General features: G+C 40.0%; 1 protein-coding gene across 1 annotated transcript in view; it reads left to right on the top strand.

Moving 5' to 3' along the window:
- METTL25 (methyltransferase like 25) overlaps positions 1–23,097 on the top strand; it is a 278,234-nt gene that overhangs the window by 141,444 nt on the left and 113,693 nt on the right. Inside the window, exon 7 of the mRNA XM_063447133.1 lies at positions 20,366–20,460. Within this exon, the coding sequence (XP_063303203.1) occupies positions 20,366–20,460 (95 nt within the window). The remainder of the gene's footprint in view (positions 1–20,365; positions 20,461–23,097) is intronic.

The raw sequence follows: 23,097 nt of genomic DNA, 5'->3' as shown, positions 1-23,097 counted from the left end.
CCATTTTAAGTCACTTATGAATAATACTGATTATAGTTATGCAGAGTAAATAGGCATTTTACTAAAGTTAATATTCTGTCCACAACAGATCTAAGATCATACCTCATGGGGCTATATAGGATAGGAATTCCACTAGAAAATCTTGAACACACTAGGCAGGTCTGCATCCTTAACCCTCTCTGGAATCCCCCTTATGCCGAGGTCATTCCTCCTGGCCTTATCCTCCAAATCAATAAGCTTTAACTTTAGCGCTCTTGTGCAGGGTCAGGTGTTCATCCGAAAGGGAGTTGTGGTGGATAAAAATTTAGCCCATCTTCTCCTCCAAATTATTAGTGCGGGGATCCAAGTTCTCCTAAGTCCTTCTTAACAGAATGTCTGCCTTGATATCTTTGAGTTCTTCTGGAACTCTGTAAGGATAAGCTTAATGTCGTCAGCAGTATGGGTAGACCCAGTGACTGTTAATGTGCTCCCGACGTGCGCCATATGGCCAAGCGACTCGTCCAAGTTTGAGGCTTCTGCCACCTTGGTTCTGCCCTCTGGAAACCACATCTTACATTTGGTTGAGAAAGCAGACCCAACACTTGTCCATTTTGCTTGCTCTCTGCCCAACTTAGAGCGTGATATCTGGATAGGTTGATGGGTAAGTTTCTTGGCACAAATCACTGTTTTGTAATCAAACAGGAGCCAATCTCCATGGAGCTCTCCTAAGACACCTCCTGCACCATTGGCTCTCAAGATTTCCTAATAACTCCCTACTACCTGCTAGTCATAAGTGCCTGTCTGGGATTCTTTCTTAATTCTTCATTTTCTTCAGAGTGAGGGCTAAAGGAGCTGAAGTCCCCCATACTGGTCTTAATATTACCTGATATTTACAGCTGATGGACATAGCATGAGGATATTAGTGTTTTTTTTTTCTCACTGTTTCAATTTGTACCGGGAAGCTGCTTCTCAGTGTAGCCTATAAGCCCCCTATTTATGCTTATGGTTCCATTTTGATTACAGAGGGCATCAGCAGCATGTTGTTCATGGATAGAGGAGATGGGGGTAAAATAAAATGGCTGGGATATGTCATGACTTATCTCCAAGTCTTTGTTAATATCAGGATCATCATGTTTTCAATTGGGCTCATGTCCCAAGTGTTTTAGACATTTACGATCTACTGCAACATCTGAGAACATTGTTCAGGTAAAGAGGGCTGCTGGTTATCGCTTTACACTTCTGAACTCCTTGATATGACTATGGCCTATGACTGCTGCATCTGTGAGACTTTTATTGTAATAATATTGTTTTTGGCAGAGTGAGTTTTTGATTCAAATATCTAATAAGCAAGTTATCAGTCCCTGCCCAACCATATGTGTGTATGATATAAAATTCTTATGAAATTATGCCACTCTAAATACGAAGCCCTCTTTCATAGCAAGAGAAAAATATAACTTAGTGTATTTTCATGTTTAATACAATGTCTTCAGCTTAAAATGTTAAATGTTGTGTCTTTTATCCCCATATAGCTCTACAATGGATTACAGCCTTTTTAACTAATTTGGGGTTAATTAGCTGGCACTTAAAGCAGCAATAAATCAAAAAAACTCTTTAAATGAAAAATGTTTATCTGAAATAAATGTCGATTTCCATTACATCACTTGGAGGCTACATCTTGTAACACGTTAATATTAATGACATATTCCCATTTGGATGCCTTTTATTAAGTAAAAATTGAGAAAATGCACTTGTACCATCTATCATAGTGAAGGATCCTGATAGAACAGAACAGTCACTTTGTTCTTTATAAATCCTTTAGCTAAATTCATGTTTTGTTCTCTTTTTGTGGTTTTCTTATGGTACATTTAACATGCACAACATTGACAAAATCGAAATAACAAACTTCCTGAACATCATGTAATTTTCTACACTTTAGCATACAAAAAAATGATTAACAATTTTCCAGAACAAACTGTGTGTTTGCTAGTTTATGGAGGCAGAAGTTTCCATATTAAAAACTGGTGATTGCTAATTTGATTTAGTTTGTTTTATGGATGTGTTTACATTTCAGTTTCAAAAATAAGTTACGTGATATAAACTTACAAAAGAAAAAATATTTCTTGAAGCATTTCATTTTAAAAGATAAGGCTTGATTATTGTTTCAAGTCATGTGATATAAAAGTATATAGTAGAAAAACATTTCTTGAAGAAGTTAGTTTGAAAAATACTGATTATTTATTGCTGTTTCACTTTTTGCAGCAGAAGTTCGTGAGAAATAAATGAAGTTGTAAGGTTCTAGACATTATCCTTAATCCTGAGTTTAAATCGTTTTATCTGATAATAATCTAGGCAGGCCAGGATATGTATGTCTCTGTGTTTTAGGGGTCCATTTTTATGGTGTCTATCATACCATGCATTGCTATTTTTAATGCTTAATATGGCTTCATAGTGCAGTACAAGATTTGTAAATGTGATTTGTTTTGTGAAATAACTGTCTGACAATGTAATATATAAAGGTGTTTATATTGTTGTGAATTAGTACATACACTGATCATACTCATCCACAACATTAAAGTCACCTGTCCAGAGGCATAACTACAAAAAAACAAGGCCCTAGGCCCCCCCATGTCTCATTACCTCTCCCCCAGCCCCTCTATGTGTCTCATCTCTGCCCCCAGGTCCTCTATGTATCTCATTTCTGCCCCCATGTGTATCATTCCCTCCCACCCAAAGCCAATCCACTTGTCTCATTTCACTGCTCCCAGCCCCTCCATGTGTCCCATACCCTCCCCCAGCTCCTCCATGTGTCCCATTCCTCCCTTTCTCCCCCCTCCCCTCCATGTGTCCCTTTCCCCCCTCCCCTTCATGTGTCCATTACCACCCTCCTACACAAATCATTATTGATTTTTTGTCATGTTTATTTTGCTCATGTTCAAACCAATGTAAATTCAGAAAATTCTTGGGTTATTAATTTGTTGAAACGTGGTTAATTAAAGGTAATCTATAGTCACCCACACTTCATCTCAATTAAGTGGTATTGGTGCAGTGTCCCTGCCCCCTTAACCCTGCAATGTAAAGCTTGCAGCTTATGTTTACTGTAACAGAGCATCTTTACTGGGACTGAGTACCTCCATTAGGTCAGCTTCCTCTCTGCTACAAGGTACCCTTTAGCAGTTCAGACAAAGTCACCAAAGCTGAACTGGGGTTTCTAGGGTTTTTGTTTTTTTCACTGGAAGGGCTACAGGGATTATTGTTCTTTCTCCTGTTGCCATTCCTGTACAGCAGCAGTGACTACATCCTTTCCCCCAACACATTAGCCAATAGATAATATAGGGGGTAAATGAACAATGCCAGTACAATAATCCCCTCCCCAGCACCACTTAGTCTGGGGTCTTAAGTATGTTACTCCCAACTAATGAAATATACTCCCCATTGTGTCCTCCCAGCCTTGGTGTACAAGAATCCCCCAGAAGTCCCTTTCCCTGGGCAGCACCCCCACACATTATATGTCTCTGTATAGCTCATCAGCCCCTTATCAAATAGTGCCCTGATAGAAGAATCCCAGCAGCATTTTAAATTTCACAAGTGTTGTGGTTCGTGGTTCTGGTTGAATATGTTTGCACAATTCAAAGAGTTTCACAGTAACTACTGTGTTAAATTTTCAGAAGCACCAAGATGGCTGCCGACTATGTCCTTTAAAGAGCATCAATATGGCCACCAGGCATGTGTACACTAACAATAGGCATCACCAAGTTACATTAACAATAGTAACTGGAAGCCCGCATTTATTTGGAAGCATTCAAAACCAACCCTTTATATTTGTACAGCTATAATATACATTATTAGCTGCATAAAGTCTTTTGGCAGATATATATCCTAACATGTAACGACCAAATGACAATCACTCAGCAAAAGATAATGCTTAATAACAAGATGTTAGAGAAAATATAACAAATATTAAAAAACATATTCTAGCTAAACAATTGTAATACTAAATCGACAATCATCTTTTGCAGTACTAATCATATATTTCCCATGATTGCAGTTTAAACATATCCAGGGCCATCTTTCCCCATGGGCACGCTGGGCAGTTGCTCGGGGTCCCCACAGGCATGGGGGCCTCACCATGCTGCCCAGCATGCCCAGACCGACAGGGCAGATCCTTGGATCTCACCTGCCGGCAATTTTATATAAACACAAGTATAAAATATATGACATGTTAGACAGTTTTATACTTAACGTCCCAGGATGAAATGGAGATAAAGATTTCTGCTGCTCTGGATAGATCAAACTTCTTGTCCCAGGATAAAAAAAATATAGTCCTAGAGCATATACTTGCAGTCTTAGAAAATGAGTAAAACTGCCTGTGCCAATGCACTGCTACATCTCTGCTATCCCCAACGAACTCCAAATGAATTATTCACCAGATTGCTGCAGAGTTCTGATCCAAATAGTTCCACAGCAATTCAGGGTATCTCCCTGTCAGGCGCTTGGTATACTGAATGGGTCATTGCAAACCACAGAGTCCCCCATTTCCAGCTAGCTGTGGGATAGAATAAGCACCAGGGACCCCCATATGAGTTTCATATCAATAGACACTTTCTCGCTTGATTTTTAGTTTAGTTTTCTGCTTATACCTGTATTGTTAGGTTGATCAATATATGTTAATTCGTTGAGTCCATCTATACTATGTGCAATTCCTCTGTGCGTTATGCATATATTAAGAGCGGGGGATCTTGTTTAGAGATACCCAAGATACCCATTATTGATATTTTTTTGTACTCCATTTTGTTCATTTGGTGTCTGTTTATTCATTTTTTATTTTTATTCTTTATTATTATATATTTTTTAAATCATATATACTAATTTATCAATCTGAAGAAAGTGTTTAAATTATAAAGATAATTTTGGGTCCACTGCTATATGCCCATATGTCGTCCATCCTTTGCATGGACGCTCCAATCGTTATTTTGGAGAAACATTTTATTGTTATATGGTTATGTTTATTACGGTATATCTATCATATTCTAATATCTCTGTCTTTTCAGATTATTTGCATGACCCCTTTATTGAGAGTGTGGAGTTTTTCCTTTCTAAGCCATTTTATTGGCATTTATTAATATTCCTAATTTTAGAGGCCATGCTTATGACAGGAGGAAAGGAAGTAGTTGTTTAACACAGATGTGCAATTATATTTTATTTTTTATTTGTTTTTCGATATCTTGTAGAAATAGTAATGATCTAATCATATTTTCTTTCATCTTGATTGGAATGTTACTTAGAACTAATTTGTTAATTGATCAATTATGACCACTTTAAGAGAGAGGGGGGGTGCATATATACCCTGCCCCTGGATAGCTGAACTTTGTCTTGAGAAAGTCCTCTAGTAAGGACGAAACACGTAGACGTGTTTCTATCTTATCTTCTTTGCTGTATCTCCAACCCGGTCCTTCATTTACGGTCCTGGAGTTATTTTCGGCTGCTGGTTTGGCGGGATCGGCATCCTCTGCACTTCTCGCATCTAGGAGTTGGCATGCTCCCATCACCTTACTCGAAGGTCGGACGAACAGGGTACGTTGCTCTGGCTGACCCCCAGAGTATTTTCACTGCAACTCCCTTAGTCCTGAACTGGTGTTTTGGCTGGTTTATGAGCTCCCTCCAGCAGAGAGAGTGTATGAATCTGGGTACTGTTTTTCTATTTTTCATCCAACTTTTGTTTTTATACATTATTTTTCATATGTGCACATTTCTAGTTCCAGTTGCTATTTAATCAGTCTAAGGGGCCCCACACTGTGTTTACTTCTTAGACATTTGCTCTGGACTTTTGGTGTTTTTATTTATGTGATCAATTTTACTGCTAAAATATTGATTCATATGTTATTATTTTTTCTTATGTTCAATAAATGTTTTATATACTTTGCATATATTCTTAGTGATTTCCATTCACTTGTATTAACCCAGTGTTGTTACTAGATTTAGTTTGATCCCCAACTACGGCTGCTGCTTTGGTGTGTACAGTGTTACATTTGTCATTATTTTATTTATGGAGCGCTCACATACCATTTTTTATTATTTTTTATATGATTAAGTCGCTCTCCTGTATGTGATGCAGCCCTGTTTTTGGTGATTAATTTTATCATTTTATTATTTTGTTCTCATTGTCAGTTACTTTACATTTGTGTTGTTATTTGCTACCAGGGACCCCCATATCCCTTCTACAAAGTGACAATAAACCCTTTTTGATTCTTTAGGGGCAGGAGGTTTGTCTTCAAGCTCCTCCACGAGCTAGGAGTTTCCTTCACATTTACAGTACAGGTTTAAGTACTTCTCTAGTGGTTGTCTATATGACAGCCACTAGAGGCTCTTCCGCTGCACTTTGGTCACATGATGCGTAACCTCATAGGAAAATATTGATTCTTTTTTTTTTTTTTATTCTTTATTTTCGGTGCATTCAGTTATGTGACATACATACTTGCATCGCCTTATCAGCATATACAAATTGGCAATCGGCATGGTAAAATTGGAAAATAGGCAATACGTTTACAGGTGCATATTGATAGGAACTAAGAGTAGGTAGCAGTTATGTTGTGTACGTCTTTCTGTTCAATGGTTGAAGGAGTTAGCTTGTGCCTATGTGATCAGGGAGAACATAGTGGAAATGCGTCTGCACATTTTCTTTTTTCTTGTGGGTCAAGTGTGCCCATGCTATTGGTACCCATAGGGTGGTCTGGGTGTGGGTGAATATGTTGAGTGTGTGTATGATAGTAGAGTTTTGTAAATGCTTGATTGGCACCTTCCTTGGCAGTTTGGGGGAGGCATAAGGTGGTTGGTTAAGTTGTCGTTTATCCCCTTTTGTGGTGGCGTGTATGCCTCGGTGTGGGCCTTGCACTTCTGTCAGTGCTTTGGTGTAGGTTGTGTGTCGGGTATGCTATACGTGGTACAGTGGGTAGTGTCGACCCCTAACCAAAGGGGATCACGGGGGGGAGGGTGTACATCTCGGTCTTTGTAGGGGGTGGCCTTTGTCAAACTTGGGGTGTAGAGAGAGCAGTAGGGTGAACTTAGAGAAGAGAACAGCAGAGCTGCCTCCTGTCTCTTGCTGCCCCTGGGAAAGAAAAAATGTTGTTGTGCCCGGCGTTGAGGTGTTCTGTCTCAGTCCCAGTTTTTGGAGGAGCGCAGGGGCCTCCGAGAGTGAGGTGAGTTTTAGGACCTCCGTTCCGCTGATGACCGCCAAGGTTCTCGGCAGCAGCCATCTGTACTCCACTTTCCCTTTCCACAGTTGTTCTGTTACGTTGTTCAAGGACTTTCTCCAGAGTAGGGTTTTCCGCGTAATGTTTTGGAAAAGGTGAGTTGGAAATCTTCAAAGGCCAGCGGTGTCTTGTCTCTTACCGCTGCTAGTATGCAGCGTTTTTCTGTCATGGAGTGGCAGCGGACTATGACATCCCTTGAAGCCGTCGTGGGTGCCCTTTTGGCCTTGTTTATGCGGAAGTGGCTGTTAAATTCCAGCTTTTTAGCATGTGTGTGTGGCAGGATAGTTGCCGTGAGCCTCCTCAGGTACTGTGTTATTTCTGAGGGTCTGACTGTGTCAGGGATTCCCCGGATCTTAATATTTGTGCGCCTCCTGCGGTCTTCCATGGCATCCAGAGTGGTCCTTGCGAGGACCCCGCGATCACATGGACGGCATAGCCGCCCATGTCAATGCCAGCAGGGGGAGTGCCTGAAATGACAGGTACTCCCCCTGCTGTCTGAAAAATAAAAATAAAATGTTAAAACAGTGTAAGAATAAGATTATGTATACTTAGATCATATATATATTTATTATATATATTTGATCTAAGTATATATATACTCATATACACATATACTCATAAATATACATACACTGTCTACATGTATTTTAATATTAATATATACATTATATATATATATATTAATATCAAAATACATGTACAATGATATTGATTAAAAAAATATATATAATTTTCATTATATATATATATATTTATATATAATAATATATAAATACATTAAAGAAAAAATAAAAAAATGATAAAAAATATATAAACATGCGTAATTTCGTTCTAACTGTATTTTTAAAATTAATATATATATATATTGATATCAAAATACATGTAGAACGAAATAATATATATATATCTATATACATAAGTATATACGTATATATCACTATATATATATACCTATATATAAATAAAAATAATAAAAAACAATTATATACATATATACACATATATATATATACTGTTTACACATATATATATATACTGTGTATATATATATATACACACATATATATATAATAATTCTACGTATATATTTATGTAATAATTTTACATAATTAGGTCAATTTATTAATTACAATTTGCAGGACCTGCCTGACAACCCAGGCCGAAAGTTCAGGGAATTAAATTTTCTAGTACTATATTTAACCCTGTAACTTTCCAAGACACCATAAAACCTGTACATGGGGGGTACTGTTTTACTCGGAAGACTTTGCTGAACACAAATATTAGTGTTTCAAAACAGTAAAATATATTACAACAACGATATCGTCAGTGACATTTTTTGCATTTTTCACACACAAATGGCACTTACACTGATATAATTGTTGTGATACGTTTTACTGTTTTGAAACACTATTATTTGTGTTCAGCGAAGTCTCCTGAATATAACAGTACCCCTCATGTACAGGTTTTATGGTGTTTTAAAAAGTTACAGAGTCAAATATAAGGTTTGTGTTTCAGTTTTTTCACATTAAAATTCGCCAGGTTGCCTTCCTGGGCGACTGTATGGTAGCCCAGGAATGAAAATTATCCCCATGATGGCATACCATTTGCAATAGTAGACAACCCAGGATATTGCAAATAGGGTATGTTCAGTTTTTTTTAGTAGCCACTTAGTCACAAACACTGGCCAAAATTTGCGTTCAGATTAGTTTTTTGCATTTTCAAATATTAACACTAACTTTGGCCAGTGTTTGTGACCAAGAGGCTTCTAAAAAAGACTGGACATACTCCATTTGCAATACTTTGGGTTGTCTACTTTTGCAAATGGTATGCCATCATGGGGGTAATTCTTATTCCTGGGCTACCATATGGTCTCAAAGGCAACGTAACCAATCTGGTGAATTTCAATGTGAAAAAACTGAAATATGTAACGCTATATATATTTGACCCTGTAACTTCCCAAAACACCATAAAACCTGTACATAGCGGGTACTGTTTTACACGTGAGACATCGCTGAATACAAATATGTGTATTGTATTGCAGTAAAATCAAACAGTATTTTGACATTCACAGTTAAAATGTCACGCAGAACTAAAACAATTTAAAAAATTCTTATTTTCTCCCATTTTTCAATATTTTTTTCATATTAAATTATGTTCCATACCTAAATATTTGATGTTAAACGAAAGCCCCGTTTCCCCTGAAAAAATTAATATATAATAAGTGTGGGTACATTTAATATGAAAGAGGCGAATTACGGATGGACAGACATATAGCGCAAATGCCAGGTTTTGTTTACGGTTTTTTTTGGATCACAACTTGTACATTTGGCTGCGGTCTTAAGCGGTTAAGGTCAGCAGGAACAGTGCCAGAAGAGAGAGAGTAGTTGAAGATGTGTGTTAGGGAAGGCACAAGACAAGGGGAGCAGGGCCGGACTGGGGATACAAAGCAGCCCTGGAAAAAATTTATATGCCAGCCCCATAAGTCAATGCGCCATATATTGTCGCATGTAATATGTAAGGCTATGTCTTGCCACCCCAGATGATTGAGTAAAAAAAAAAAATATATATATATATATATATATATATATATAGCTTTTTCTAATATAAAATATTGGTCCTTTCATAGTAAAACGTTTAATTATACAGTAAGCATACTCACATGCAGACACAGACAATGTCACTGACACACACAAGTTCATTGATACACAGCCTCATAGACAAACAATCTCACTGATATACATAAGCTCATTGACATAAAAACACAAGCTCACTCAGTAGCAGACACACACACACATGCAAGCAAGCAAGCTCACTAGCAGGCGCACACACACACACACAGCTTAATGTAGTGGTTCTGGTGTCTATAGCCTGTTCCTGCAGGCTTTTCAATGTAAACACTGACTTTTCAGAGAAAAGGCAGTGTTTACATTGCTTCCAAGTGACACCTCCTAGTCACATCATGACACACAGACACACACCCACCCACCATGATACAGACACATACCATGACACACACACACCATGACACAGACAGACACATACCATGACACACACACACCATGACACAGACAGACACATACCATGACACACACACACACACTGACAGCATAACACATATTACCTGTGGGTGACCGGCCAGGGGGGTCAGGCAGGGCAGAGAGCTGGGTGTGATGGCGGCCACTGGAGGAGCAGGGATGCAGTGGCGGATCCAGAGCCTGACCTCGGGAGGGGCACTTGCAGATTATTTAGAGAAATAATCCAGACACAATACCCACTACAGCTCAGTGTAGTGGTTATGGTGCCAGTACCCCCTCCCAGAGTAAGTAGTCAAACCGTTTAAGAACAGTTTGACAACTTACCTGAGGTCTGCTTGGAAATGGGGCTGTAGTAGGGCATAGGAGCAGGGGTGCAGTGTGTGTGTGTGTTTTGTAAGAAGGACTGTGTGAGCAGTGTGTGTGTGTGTGTGTGTGTGTGTGAAAGTTGCAGTGTGTACGTGAGGACGGCAGTGTGTGTTAGGGGGGGCAGTGTGTGTGTGTGCGTGGCAGTGTGAGTGGGGGGCAATGTGTGTATGGGGGGGAAGCTTGTGTGTATGGGGGGAAGTTTGTGTGTATGAAGCAGTGTATGTGTGTGGGGGGCCAATGTGTGTGTAGGGTGTGTGTGTGTGTGTATTGGGGGCAGTGTATGTGGGCAATGTGTGTGTATGGTTGAAGTGTATATGTGTGGGATCAGTAGTATGTGTGTATGGGGGCAGTGTATGTATGTGGGGCAATGTGTGTGTATGGGGGCAGTCTATGTAGTTGGGGGACAATGTGTGTGAGTGGGGGCAGTGTATGTGTGTGTTTGTAGGGTATGTGTGTGATAAGGATGTGGGGCTTTTTTTCAATGTTTTTTTTTTTATTTGATAAAATGTGTGTTTGTTTTTTTTAAATATAAATAATGTCCCCCCCTCCCTTCTTACCTTTGTTTAGGGAGGAGGGGGGACATTTCTCAATCCCTGGTGGTCCGGTGGGGAATCCCTGGTGGTCCATGTGGTGAGAGTGAACTCTAGCCCCGGTCTCCAGGGCTAGAGTTCACTCTCGCGAGATCCGAAGCGTTGCCGTGGTAACGCTCCGTGCTCGCGAGAGAAGGACCTGAAGGAGCTGCAGACTGAGCCTGCGGACCGGAGAGGGAGATCTCTGATCTCCCCTCCGGTCCATGAAGGCACATTGCAGGGCTGGCACTTGGACAGGCCAGCCCTGCATTAGCCGACAGGGGAGAGGGAGAACTTCGGATTCTCGGGGTGGCACTTGCCCACCCCCCCCCCCCCCCTGGATCCGCCAGTGCAGGGATGGCGGCCGCAGAAGAAACTGTGCTGGCGGCCGCTGGAGGAACTTCTCTGGCGGCCGCAGGGGAAGCTGTGCTGTGTCTGCTCCCCCGCCCTCACGCGCTACTGAATGAGACCGGGGCCGGAATATGATGTCATATTCCGGCCCCGGTCTCATTCAGTAGCGCGCTGGAGAGCAGACACAGCACAGCTTCCCCTGCGGCCGCCAGAAAAGTTCCTCCAGCGGCCGCCAGGACACCCACATGTCTGCCCGGCCCCAGGTACCGACGGCCCACCGGGAAATTTCCCGGTATCCCGGTGGGCCAGTCCGGCCCTGAAGGGGAGAGAGATCTGATGAGGTGAGAAGGGACAGGGTCGAGCGGGCAAGTGGTGGGGCGAGAAGAATGGAGAAGTTCAGCCACCTCTTGTTCAGTAGCCGGGGAGAAAGTCTGAAGGGTAAGAAAGGCATGATTTACGTGTGGTTGAGAATGAGAACGGCAAGGAGGGGAGAATTCTTTCCTTAGCTGTTCAATCTTATTGGTAAAGTAGCATGCAAAGCTATCCGCTGTAAGGTTAGTTTGGGGATGGCCACAGCAGGGCAGAGAAGAGAATTAAAGGTGTCAAATAGACGTCTGGGATTGCGGGAGCATGAACTAATGAGAGAGGAAAAGTATGACTGTTTGGTGAGGGCAAGGGCTGCGCTGTATGAATGCAATATGAATCTATAAGGGAGAAAATCTGCCTGGGTGCGGAACTTCCTCCAGGAGCGTTCAGCACAATGGGAGCAACTCTGCAGATAGCGTGTTGATTTAGTATGCCAAGGGTCGTGTCCTCCTCGAGGTGCATGTTTGGAGTGGGGCTGCAGCGTTCAGGGCAGAGGTGAGGGTCGTGTTATATGTGGAGATGGCCAGTGAGGGAAGGGATAGATAGCAGTTGTGAATCAATGTCAGCTGACATCTGCTGGAGGTCAATAGAATTAATGTTCCTCCTGAGTTGAGGGGGGTTAGGCTGCGGTTGTTGGGTGAGGGGGTAATCAAGAGCAAATTATAAGAGGTAGTGATCAGAGAGTGGAAATGGAGTGTTGCAGATATTAGATACTGTACATGAATAGGAGAAAATAAGGTTGAGGGTATTGCCAGCTGCATGAGTGGGAGAATTAGCCCACTGCAGTAGCCCAAGGGAGGAAGTAATTCAAAGTAATTTAGAGGCTGCTGGGTTCAAAGGTGGGTTAATGGGAATATTGAAGTCTCCAAGAATTAGGGATGGAATGTTAGAAGAGAGGAAGTAGGGTAGCCAGGCAGAAAAGTGGTCAAGGAAGAGGAGAGGGGAACCAGGGGGACGATAGATAACGTCAATGTTAGCAAAGAAGGGTTTGAAAAGGCGAATTGAATGAATTTCAAATGATGGAAAAGAGAGGGAAGGGGGGGGCAGAGTTTTAAAGGAGCAGTGGGGTGAAAGGAGAAAACCTACACCGCCACCTTTACTCTCTGCTTGTCTTGGATTTTGGGTGAAGTGAAGACCCACAAAGGACAGTGAGGCAGGGGTAGCAGTATCAGAGGGAGCAGTTTCTGTTAGTGCAAGTAGGTTTAGGGAATGTGAGATAAATAGGTCATGGATGGAAGTTGATTTAAAGGTGCATTCCAGAGGGCAGCTTTAAAGGAGGAATTATAGTGAGAATTACCTGGAATGGGTATTAGGTTGTTGTGGTTTCTGGTGTTTGTACCAGGTGGCTGAGTAGTACCAGCTGCTAGGAGCAGTAGGGTGGAAAGGAAGAGAAGGTGGGAGTAAGATTTACAGGTTGGGGATGAGTGTTTGCATTTAGGCGATTTAGGAGGGGTTTGTGGAGAAACACTGGATACATATGAGTGAAGTGCATGTGATGAACAGGGCCGCCACCAGAAATTTTGGGGCCCCTAACTCAGCTCAGGGTCTGGGCCCCCAGGGGCCCGCCTCCAAATACCGCCCACTGGGTCCGCCTCCAAATACCGCCCACAGGAATACACACACAGACACAAACACGCACTCTGATACAAAAGGACACAGATACGTACTAACAGACACACATACTGAAACAGGCATACATACTGACACACACATACTGAGACATACACACAGGCATACATAGTAAAAGACCGACACATACTAACATACATACAGACACACATGCATGAGGACATAAAGACACATACATACATACAGACACCGACATACATACATACATACATTCATAATGGCACACAGACATACATTCATACATACAGACTGACATACATGCATATATACAGAACTACTGACAGACATACATGCATACAGACATCCATACACACGTACACACAGACATATGTTCATAATGATATGCAGACATACATTCATACTGACATACAGACATAAATATATAATGACATACAGACATACATATATACATACATGCATGCATACAGACATACATACACACAGACATGCATGCAGACAGACATACATACATAGACAGACATGCATGCATGCAGACAGACATACATACATAGACAGACATGCATGCATGCAGACAGACATACATACATAGACAGACATGCCTGCAGTCAGACATACATAGACATACATATATGCATGCAAAATAATAGAAAGAACGTAGAGAGAAAGGACAGGAAAAATAGGTAGAGATAATCCTGATAGAGTGGGTTTCCCTCAATCTGGAGCGAAACTGAAGTGGGAAAAAGTAGGTAGTTAATTCCCAACAATAAAACTTAGCTTTTAATTATAACTAAAAATAAAAGTAGCGGTTGGTATAGTGACCCACCAAAACACAAATATAAATATATATATAAAAAATGTGGCAACACCAGGAGACAGTGGAACAAAACAGTGAGCCACTGTGACTTACAAAGTCGAAAGGGTTATACTGTTAATGATACAAAGCCACCAAAGTGTATACAGCGGTGTAAGCTGCTAACTAAATACCTGCTACTGAGTGTATATATAGCAGAGCGTCTGTTCAAGCGGTATGATCATTAAATAGATGAGCTTGCCGTTTTCAAAACACTATTTAGAGACATTATAGCGGTCTGAAGAGCCAGAGTGGCGAAACGTACGTCAGGGGCTCTCACCTGGCGTTATCCAGCACACTGCATCATCAGTGTCACATTCTATCCCTGTCAAGATTTTCTAACAGGGTTAGACACACGGCAACACTGACTCATCTGCTCTATCTAGAAGCAAGTTCAGCTAAATTTTTCTCTAGCCTGTTTTGGCTTTCTGCTGGGAGGTTGGGACTTTATATCACTGCACTAGCGATCAGGAGAAATCAGGCTTTTTGCTAAGGGGTGCCCTCGAAGGCACAAGTTGCTAGGGTCACTAGTGACAGGCAGATAGTCTCCTTTACTATACACCATATTATCTGCAGTTTTCTCTCCCCCCTCCCCTTTTGATTATCAGTTTTGTATTTGAGCTTTTCAGGAGCTCAGTCATCCTTTCACGCTTTACCAGTATTAGCGATTTAAATACTGCAAATTTACCGTTCTCTCCCACAACCTTGGTTTAGCAGTCTGAGAATCTGCCAAAAGTTGTTTGGTCAATTTGGCTAATATACCGACTCGGCTACTTACTACCTAAACGTCTGTATATATGTGCATTATAAACGGCAAGCTTATTTCATTACAGACCACTTGCACAGCTACTTTACCGCTATAATGTCTCTAAATAGTGTTTTGAAAACGGCAAGCTCATCTATTTAATGATCATACCGCTTGAACAGACGCTCTGCTATATATACTCAGTAGCAGGTATTTAGTTAGCAGCTTACACCGCTGTATACACTTTGGTGGCTTTGTATCATTAACAGTATAACCCTTTCGACTTTGTAAGTCACAGTGGCTCACTGTTTTGTTCCACTGTCTCCTGGTGTTGCCACATTTATATATATATATATATATATATATATATATATTTGTGTTTTGGTGGGTCACTATACCAACCGCTACTTTTATTTTTAGTTATAATTAAAAGCTAAGTTTTATTTTTGGGAATTAACTACCTACTTTTTCCCACTTCAGTTTCCCTCCAGATTGAGGGAAACCCACTCTATCAGGATTATCTCTACCTATTTTTCCTGTCCTTTCTCTCTACGTTCTTTCTATTATTTTGTATTTTTGGTGAATTTATTTCACTAGGGGTTAACCCCCAAGTAGGAGAAATCCACTTATATATCCCCCCCTCCCCCCCTTTTTGATACATATATGCATGCATCCAGACAGACATACATAGAAACCAGACTTCCAGGCCACTTATGTGTGAGATCCTACACCTTACAGAGTAGCTCTATTGGGTCCTCAGCTTCAAAGAGGAATTTAGGTTATAAACCTTCTGACCTCCCATACAATCAAATTAACCCCTTTTGAAATTGATAATACCACCTCTACCAGGCGGCCAATTAATTTATGAACTACACCAATTACATTAAATGACAATATTCTATAGTGCAACAATGAATTATGCACCATTGCCGTGACACCCAATATTCTGAGATTTAGTGAGAGAGTTGCTTTTTGAAGACGTAGATCACTGCCCCATATGCTCCAAAACAAGGGACCGTAATATAACCACTGAAATTGCTTTAACCCCTTAAGGACCAAACTCCTGGAATAAAATGGAATCATGACATGTCAGACATGTCATGTGTCCTTAAGGGGTTAAAAGGTAAGTAAGTTGGCTGTAAAGAAAATTCTTCATGGAGCATCAGGCAAACATGTCAGTCCTAGGCAATTGCTACACCGCCTCATTACAGTATTCTTCACAGTGTGCGTTTTAGGGAAATTAAAGAGGTACAGTATAAGAAAAAATAAAAATACATTGGTTGATCAGCGCTATGAATACTGTTACTGTCAGAATAAACAAGAGTTGTTTGAAGATATATTAAATTTAATAATGAGAGCAATAATGCTAAAATATAAATAAAATCACACATTGATCTGGATTGCAAGCCGGAGAATACACTGGAAAGTCACTAACTGACATCTCTTGAGGAATCCCCTTGTCAACAAAGTGCACACTGTGTATTGATGCATTAAATTAAAGGAACACTCAGGGCACCATGACTTTATAAGAATAAGGTTATGTTGCGAGGAGGCTCAGAGCACCAGCTCACTTACAAGGGTTAAATGAACAGTTTACAAACAGTTTAACCTCAAAGTCTTCAGTCCAGCCCCGTCTGTTCTGCCCTTTCATTTATGTTTGAGTCCGAGGCTTCAATCAGGAAGCCTCGGATTGGGTCCTGCTGATAGGCGGCAAATGTCCGCTGATGCTCTCATCCTAACAGTATCTCCTCATTCACAAAACAGAGTGAAAAAAAGTTACATATTGGGGTGGAGTCTTATGTATTAAAATCTATCAGCATTATCTATTGCTTAATAAAAAAAAAGGTAAATTAGCGTGCAATGGCAAAAAATGTTAGTGCTAGTTTTAATGGAAAAAATAATAAGAACCTTTTAACATTATATTTCACTCCATATATTCTTATCACAGTGATTTAAAGGATGTGAGTAGCAGGTGCATCGAGATAACGGTGCGATTCTTTGCTGAAAGTCAGATCAGCCAGATGCACATATTTAAAACATAAGACTCACTGTGACCTTTTACATACTCTTACTATTAGCTGAAGGCTTACATGTTTATAAAATACTGTACATTCCATCTGTTTTGAATCATACAGGGGAAAAATGTTTACGTTTTAGAAGATAGGTGTAATGATTTATAAATTGTTTTTGTGTTTTGTACATAACAGGCTGTCCCAAAGTGACTTTGATTGTAACCTCATGTTTTTCCTGCAATGGTCAAAAGTAACATATTTTAATATTTTTTTTCACAGCTAGCATTTACTGTAAAGAGGTTATAATATTTCCAATTTTTGAGATGGAACAAATATGTATAACCGTTATTGCTGTGGGACGGGGTATACACATATCCATATTGTTATATTGTCATTTATACTGATGACCTCATCTTTTGGGATTTATGATTTATTGTTTAATATAATTTGATTTAAAAATATTGTGAGACCGAAGAGCAATACAACTTTTTAACCTTGTTGGCACCACCCTTCTGGTCCTCATGGATTAGAGAGAGGACAACTGGCAGGATTGTATTCTCATTAGATATTGCAAAAACACTTTACAGAACAGGCTATATCTGATACCCTAAAACTGTGGTTAACGTTTGACACTGCAATCCTTAAAACCATAAATTGAAATGTTTGTTAGTTTCAACTTTGATCCCAGAGCTGCACTGTAGTTTATTTTATTCTTCTTTGTGTCTATGCAAATGCAATAGTATGAATCAACTGAAGTCTACACCAAAACATTTTTCTTAACTGAATTTTAATTTTTTTGTTACACGTTACTCACCAGTTGGTTGGGACCCAATTTGTTGGTAGTTCACAATCTGTATGGCTTTAACAAAGAACAGTTCCTTCTCTGAAGGTCCACAGTACTTACTGGTGTGGGCAATATCGTTAACCCCATGATGCTCTAGATACACTCATGCATGCTTCAAATGTGCCATACTAATGTATAGATGGATTTATGTTTTTTATTGCATCTGGTTTTTAATTTTTTTGGAGGGTCGGTTGTTTTTTTTTTTTCTTTTTTAATTTTCAATGTTTGTATTGCGTTATTATGTATTTTATTTTTACTATTTTCTGGTGATAGAGAAAAGAAGATTTAGAAGAATGAATTTACTAGCCCCCATCTGCCAGGTATGGGTGGGGGAATTGGGGTGGACAGTAATCTCTTAATTTCCTATTATTTCAAATAAAGTCTCCATCTGATGCCACGGTGGCGACTTGGGGTGGACTCAGTCCCACCTGCTATTTTACAGGCTCTATCCCCTTGGGCAGGTGGAGGGAAATAAGGGAGGACTTCAGCCCCCATTCAACTAATATTGAACCATATAGGCTTTTTAAAAGACCAAAAGCCAGAACCTAAATATGAAGAAGTAGAGTTAAGAAATAAAATCAACTCTAAACGAACCCTTCATTAAAGAAAGCAACCCATATATAAGATTTACTTTTAGTAAGATTTATTAAAAATAGAGAGTGTAAACCTATAATAGCAAGGCTATAGCGTGTAAAAACGTAACAAGTAAACAAAAATGCTCATTGTTAAGACTTGAGACTTAATGAGATAATAAATCTAATGTCTAATCTTCCGAGAAATCGAAGCTAAGGTATTGGATATGTTGTAACTTCCATATCTTGTTAGAGAGAAAAGAGCATACAAATGTAACTGCTACCTAGGTTTACACATTCTATTTTTTTTTTTAAATAGATCTTAATGAAAGTTAAGTCTTATATGTGGGTTTCTTTCTCTAATGAAGGGTCCGTATGGAGTTGATTTTATTTCTTAACTCTACTTCCCCTTCATATTTAGGCTCGGTCTTTTGGTCTTTCAATATTATAATTAGGGGTTACCCCCTACCCTGTACATAGCAACCTGACACACACTCCCTTAAAAAAAAAAAACAGTTTTTATTAACAAATCAGCTTTTTATTGTATTTTTTTTACTTTTTAAAATGGTGTTTTTTAAATGTGGGATTGTCCATATTCTGATGTTTTTTAGTTCATTGGGTGAAAATCTGATGATTAGTGAATCACCCTCTGAGTTACCTATTGAGTTTAACTAAAAGTAAACACCAGTGACAGAATGTGTCACTATAAATAGTGACAACTTCAATATAAGGTAACGCACTGCCAAATAAGCAACTTTATTTTAAATTATTATTATATTATTTTATTAGAGCTCTAGGTTCATGAAACTTAAATGTCAAGTATTTTTGATATTTTTTCTTTTATGGATGCAGTGACCTTGTGATCTAATTCGTTTGCATTATATTTATATACAAGTACCTCTCTGTTTGGAGCGTAGTGGGGTCTTACATTACTGGACAATTTTCTGTAACTTTTTTGTTCTCATCTTGTTAAGATTTTCACTGTGAAGCCGAGGTACATTCTCCAAGCCTTCTAGCATTAATGAGCCATAGTTTATTTAGATTGTAAGATCCTTAGGCTAGATTATCACCATCACAATCATAGGACTGTGTGGTCTCTAAGCAAATGCTGAAAGAAAATGGTATTTGTCAGAAATGTCCTCGGACTGTTTTGAAAAAACTGAATTCTGGAATGTTTGACATGCATTGTACCTCTTAAGTGCTTCTTCTACATCAGAACATTTATTAAACCATTTTGGTTGCATTAAGCTTTGTTGTCCACTAAGGCAACAATTGGAGGCTAAGCCAAATTAAATTACATTTTTGGAGGAGAAGCAAATCTAAATATTTTGAGAGAACAACTTAGACGTTTGCAGCTGTTCCAAACTGGAAGAATACAGAACAGGGACCTTGAGCGTACTTATGACATCTAAGTAAATAGAAAAACACAAATCACGTAGTGAAGGTTTGCCAAAATACCACGCTGGATTCAAAGAAAAACAGTGTTAACTTTCTTTCATTCTGTCCCATAATATAATGTTCTGCAATGTCGACTGTATACTTATTGCCAAAGAGATTAAGCCATTGTTATTTTTCATATCTTGTTACATTGCTTGCACTAATAATAGAATGTTTGCATATTCTGTAATAAAGTGGGAAAAGAACCTTGTTAACTGTAGAAGACACATACTTGGAACAACAACGGGTTTAAATCCTGTACAGAACATTCAACGTCTGTCTTGTTTTTTTTGTACAACTGGAACAGACTGCACGCTACCTTGACTACTGTATGCATACATCGAGGATGAGAGAGACTAATTTGGGAAACTGAGATTTTATCATTTCTGTTTTATTTTACAGCTAAGACGGTGGAAGCATGGGGTTTTCCATTAAGCCAGTTTTTGAAGAAAAACTGCTGTTGCATTGGACGTAATGCTAGAATGTCAGCTTGTTTGGTATGTCCTACTCGATGTCAGTATTTATGTATGTTATATTCTTGTTAAGTGTCAGTGTTTGTGCATTTGGGCTATGTAAAGAGATTGCTAAAAGTCTAAATGCGCCTGTAACATGTTTTCCCTTCTTAAGTTTTATTCATACGCGGAACAAATGAAACATTACACAGAAAAAGTCTCCCAGCCAAAATATTATGTCTGATGAAGCCTTATAGTTGACCTGAAAATTATTTAAAAAACATGTTGTCTTTCTGGGATTTGTAACTAGAATATACAATGGGTAGCAGGCTGAAAATGTGAAGATTTGGAAAACAGCCTGCATCTACGCAATTGTATTCAAATCTCTAAAATATTGTGGTTTACCATGGGGAAAGTAAATGTAATATGCAGTTTAAACAACATAGAACTACACTTCTTGAACATGTCTGGCCAATTCGTATTATATAGAAATGGGCTATTCACTAAAAAGAGAATTGTAGGGAATTGACGAGGGAGTTGCAAGTATTTTTTTAAGCTTGTGCATTTTGGTCTTAAATGTGCAATTTACTGAAGGGTTTAGCTAAGGACAGCTAATGGAAGATCTAGCTCACAAGCTTCTGGCTCTCCAGAGTTAGTAGACGATGCCAGTGCCCTGTAGTGGTTATGGTGCTTGGAGTTTTCCTTTAAGAAAAAGGTTAATTCAAAATAAAATATCAGCTCCTCACTTGAATCACTTAAAAGGGACATACAAGCTCCCATTAACTTTTCATCTAATTCAAGTGTGGAATCCTCTGTAGCCACCTTATACTTAAGGGTTTTTAATGGCAAAAACACTGGCAACCTGGAACAGTCAGCTGTCTATTGCTTATATGAATATGTATGGCTAAAGAGCAATTTAATTACACCTTATTGGGCTGCAGGTACTAAGGGACCATCACTTAGTGTTAAACCTTTATAAAGTAGTATAACACTGAACTATAAACTGGCGTCCGTGAACTTTGGTCACCATAACAACTTCAATAGCATAAAGCTATAATAGTGCTTATTGTGTTCCTTTAACATGATTTTTGAGCATATTGGTTTCAATGCACCCTTTACATTGCATTTTCCATCACAGCCAGTGGTGCCTAGTATTTATCATCATGGTGGTTATGTTCCCAATGTGCCCCAGTGATATTAAAAATTATAGTCCACAGCAGCTAGCATGCCAAATGCAGGGCCGGCGAGTCCATAAGGCGGGACAGGCGACCACCTTAGGCGCACCGGCCCTGCGTGCGCTAGCTTCGAGTGACCAGGCAGGAGGGAAATGCTCCCTCCTGCCAGTCACTCATTGTGGCGTGTCCGAGTGGAGTGTACCGTGGTACATGAGCATTTGTTTCCTTTACCTGGCCAGACTCAAAGGAAGTGCTCACTGAAAAAGCACGTCCTGTCAGTCCGGCTGGGTACAGGAAACTGAAGCTCCTGTACCGCGGTCCACTTCATTCGACCACACTACAAAAGAGCAAAACAGGTAGGAGGCACACCATGGAGGGAGGGGAGGAAAACTAAGGGACAGGAGGAACACTAAGGGACTGGGGAGGAAAGGGAAAATAAATACTAAGGGGGAGGATGGAGGCACAAAAAGAGAGGAAAGGGAGGGGAGAGGAACACTAAGGGGGGGACAAACTAAGAGGGATGGGAGGGCACTAAGTGGGGGAAGGGCGGGTGGAGGAACACTAAGGGACAGGGGAGGGTCAGAAAGACACACAGATGATCCTGGGGTGAGAAAGACACACAGAGGTGCTGGGGGAGGAAATACAAAGGGGGTGAGGGTAAAAGAGACACAGAGGGGCTAGAGAAGAGGAAAAAGAGATACAGAAGGGCTATTGGGCTAAGGGAGGTGTAAGACCCACAGTAGGGAAACATAGGGGATAGGATACACTAAAGGGGGTAAGACATTTAAAAAAGAGTTTTAAGAAACAAAAGGCGGGTTAAGAGGCACACAGGTGAAGATGCTTTTTTTTGGGTGGGTGGGGGTGCCAAAATTATCTTCCCCTGTGTACCCAAAAATCCTTGCACTGGCCCTTGCCAAATGTTAACCGTTTCTACCCTTTAATGGTATCATACATCCCACGTGGCACCAATGCATGTATGCAAACTTGTGATCTCACCACATTAGAACGGTGTGTGTGTGAGACCATATATTTATCTTAAGACGCTGATTTAAAAAAATTGCAGGTTTGTTTCCATGGGATAAGTTTTGGTCAACTGGCTAGTTTGCAGGAAACAATGCATGTTCTATAGTGAGCTTCCTCCTAATGTTAACATCCATGAAGGATTCGATGACAAGTGATCCCACTTCAACCGGCAAAACAGTCCAAAGGTATAAATAAAAAGGCCTTAAAGGGAAACTATAGTTGTTTTCCTGGCACTATAGCTTCCCTCTTTGTCAATGCCCCCTCCCGCGGCTCTGAAAGGGTTAATAGCCCCTACAGTCATTTACCTGGGTCCAGTTCTGGCGGGGGAGAATTAATGCACATGCACGGCAATGGCCATGCTCGCATTAGGATTTCCTCATAGGAAAGCATTATTCAATGCTTTCCTATGGGGATTTCGGTGACGCTGGAGGTCCTCGTGCATAGTGTGAGGACGTCCATCGTTGCTTAGTCGTAGAAGAACCCA

Source organism: Pelobates fuscus, chromosome 3 (assembly GCF_036172605.1).
Source record: "Pelobates fuscus isolate aPelFus1 chromosome 3, aPelFus1.pri, whole genome shotgun sequence".
Lineage (NCBI taxonomy): Eukaryota > Metazoa > Chordata > Amphibia > Anura > Pelobatidae > Pelobates > Pelobates fuscus.
Note: the sequence above shows the minus strand (reverse complement) of the source record. Positions and strands in the feature narration are given on the sequence as shown.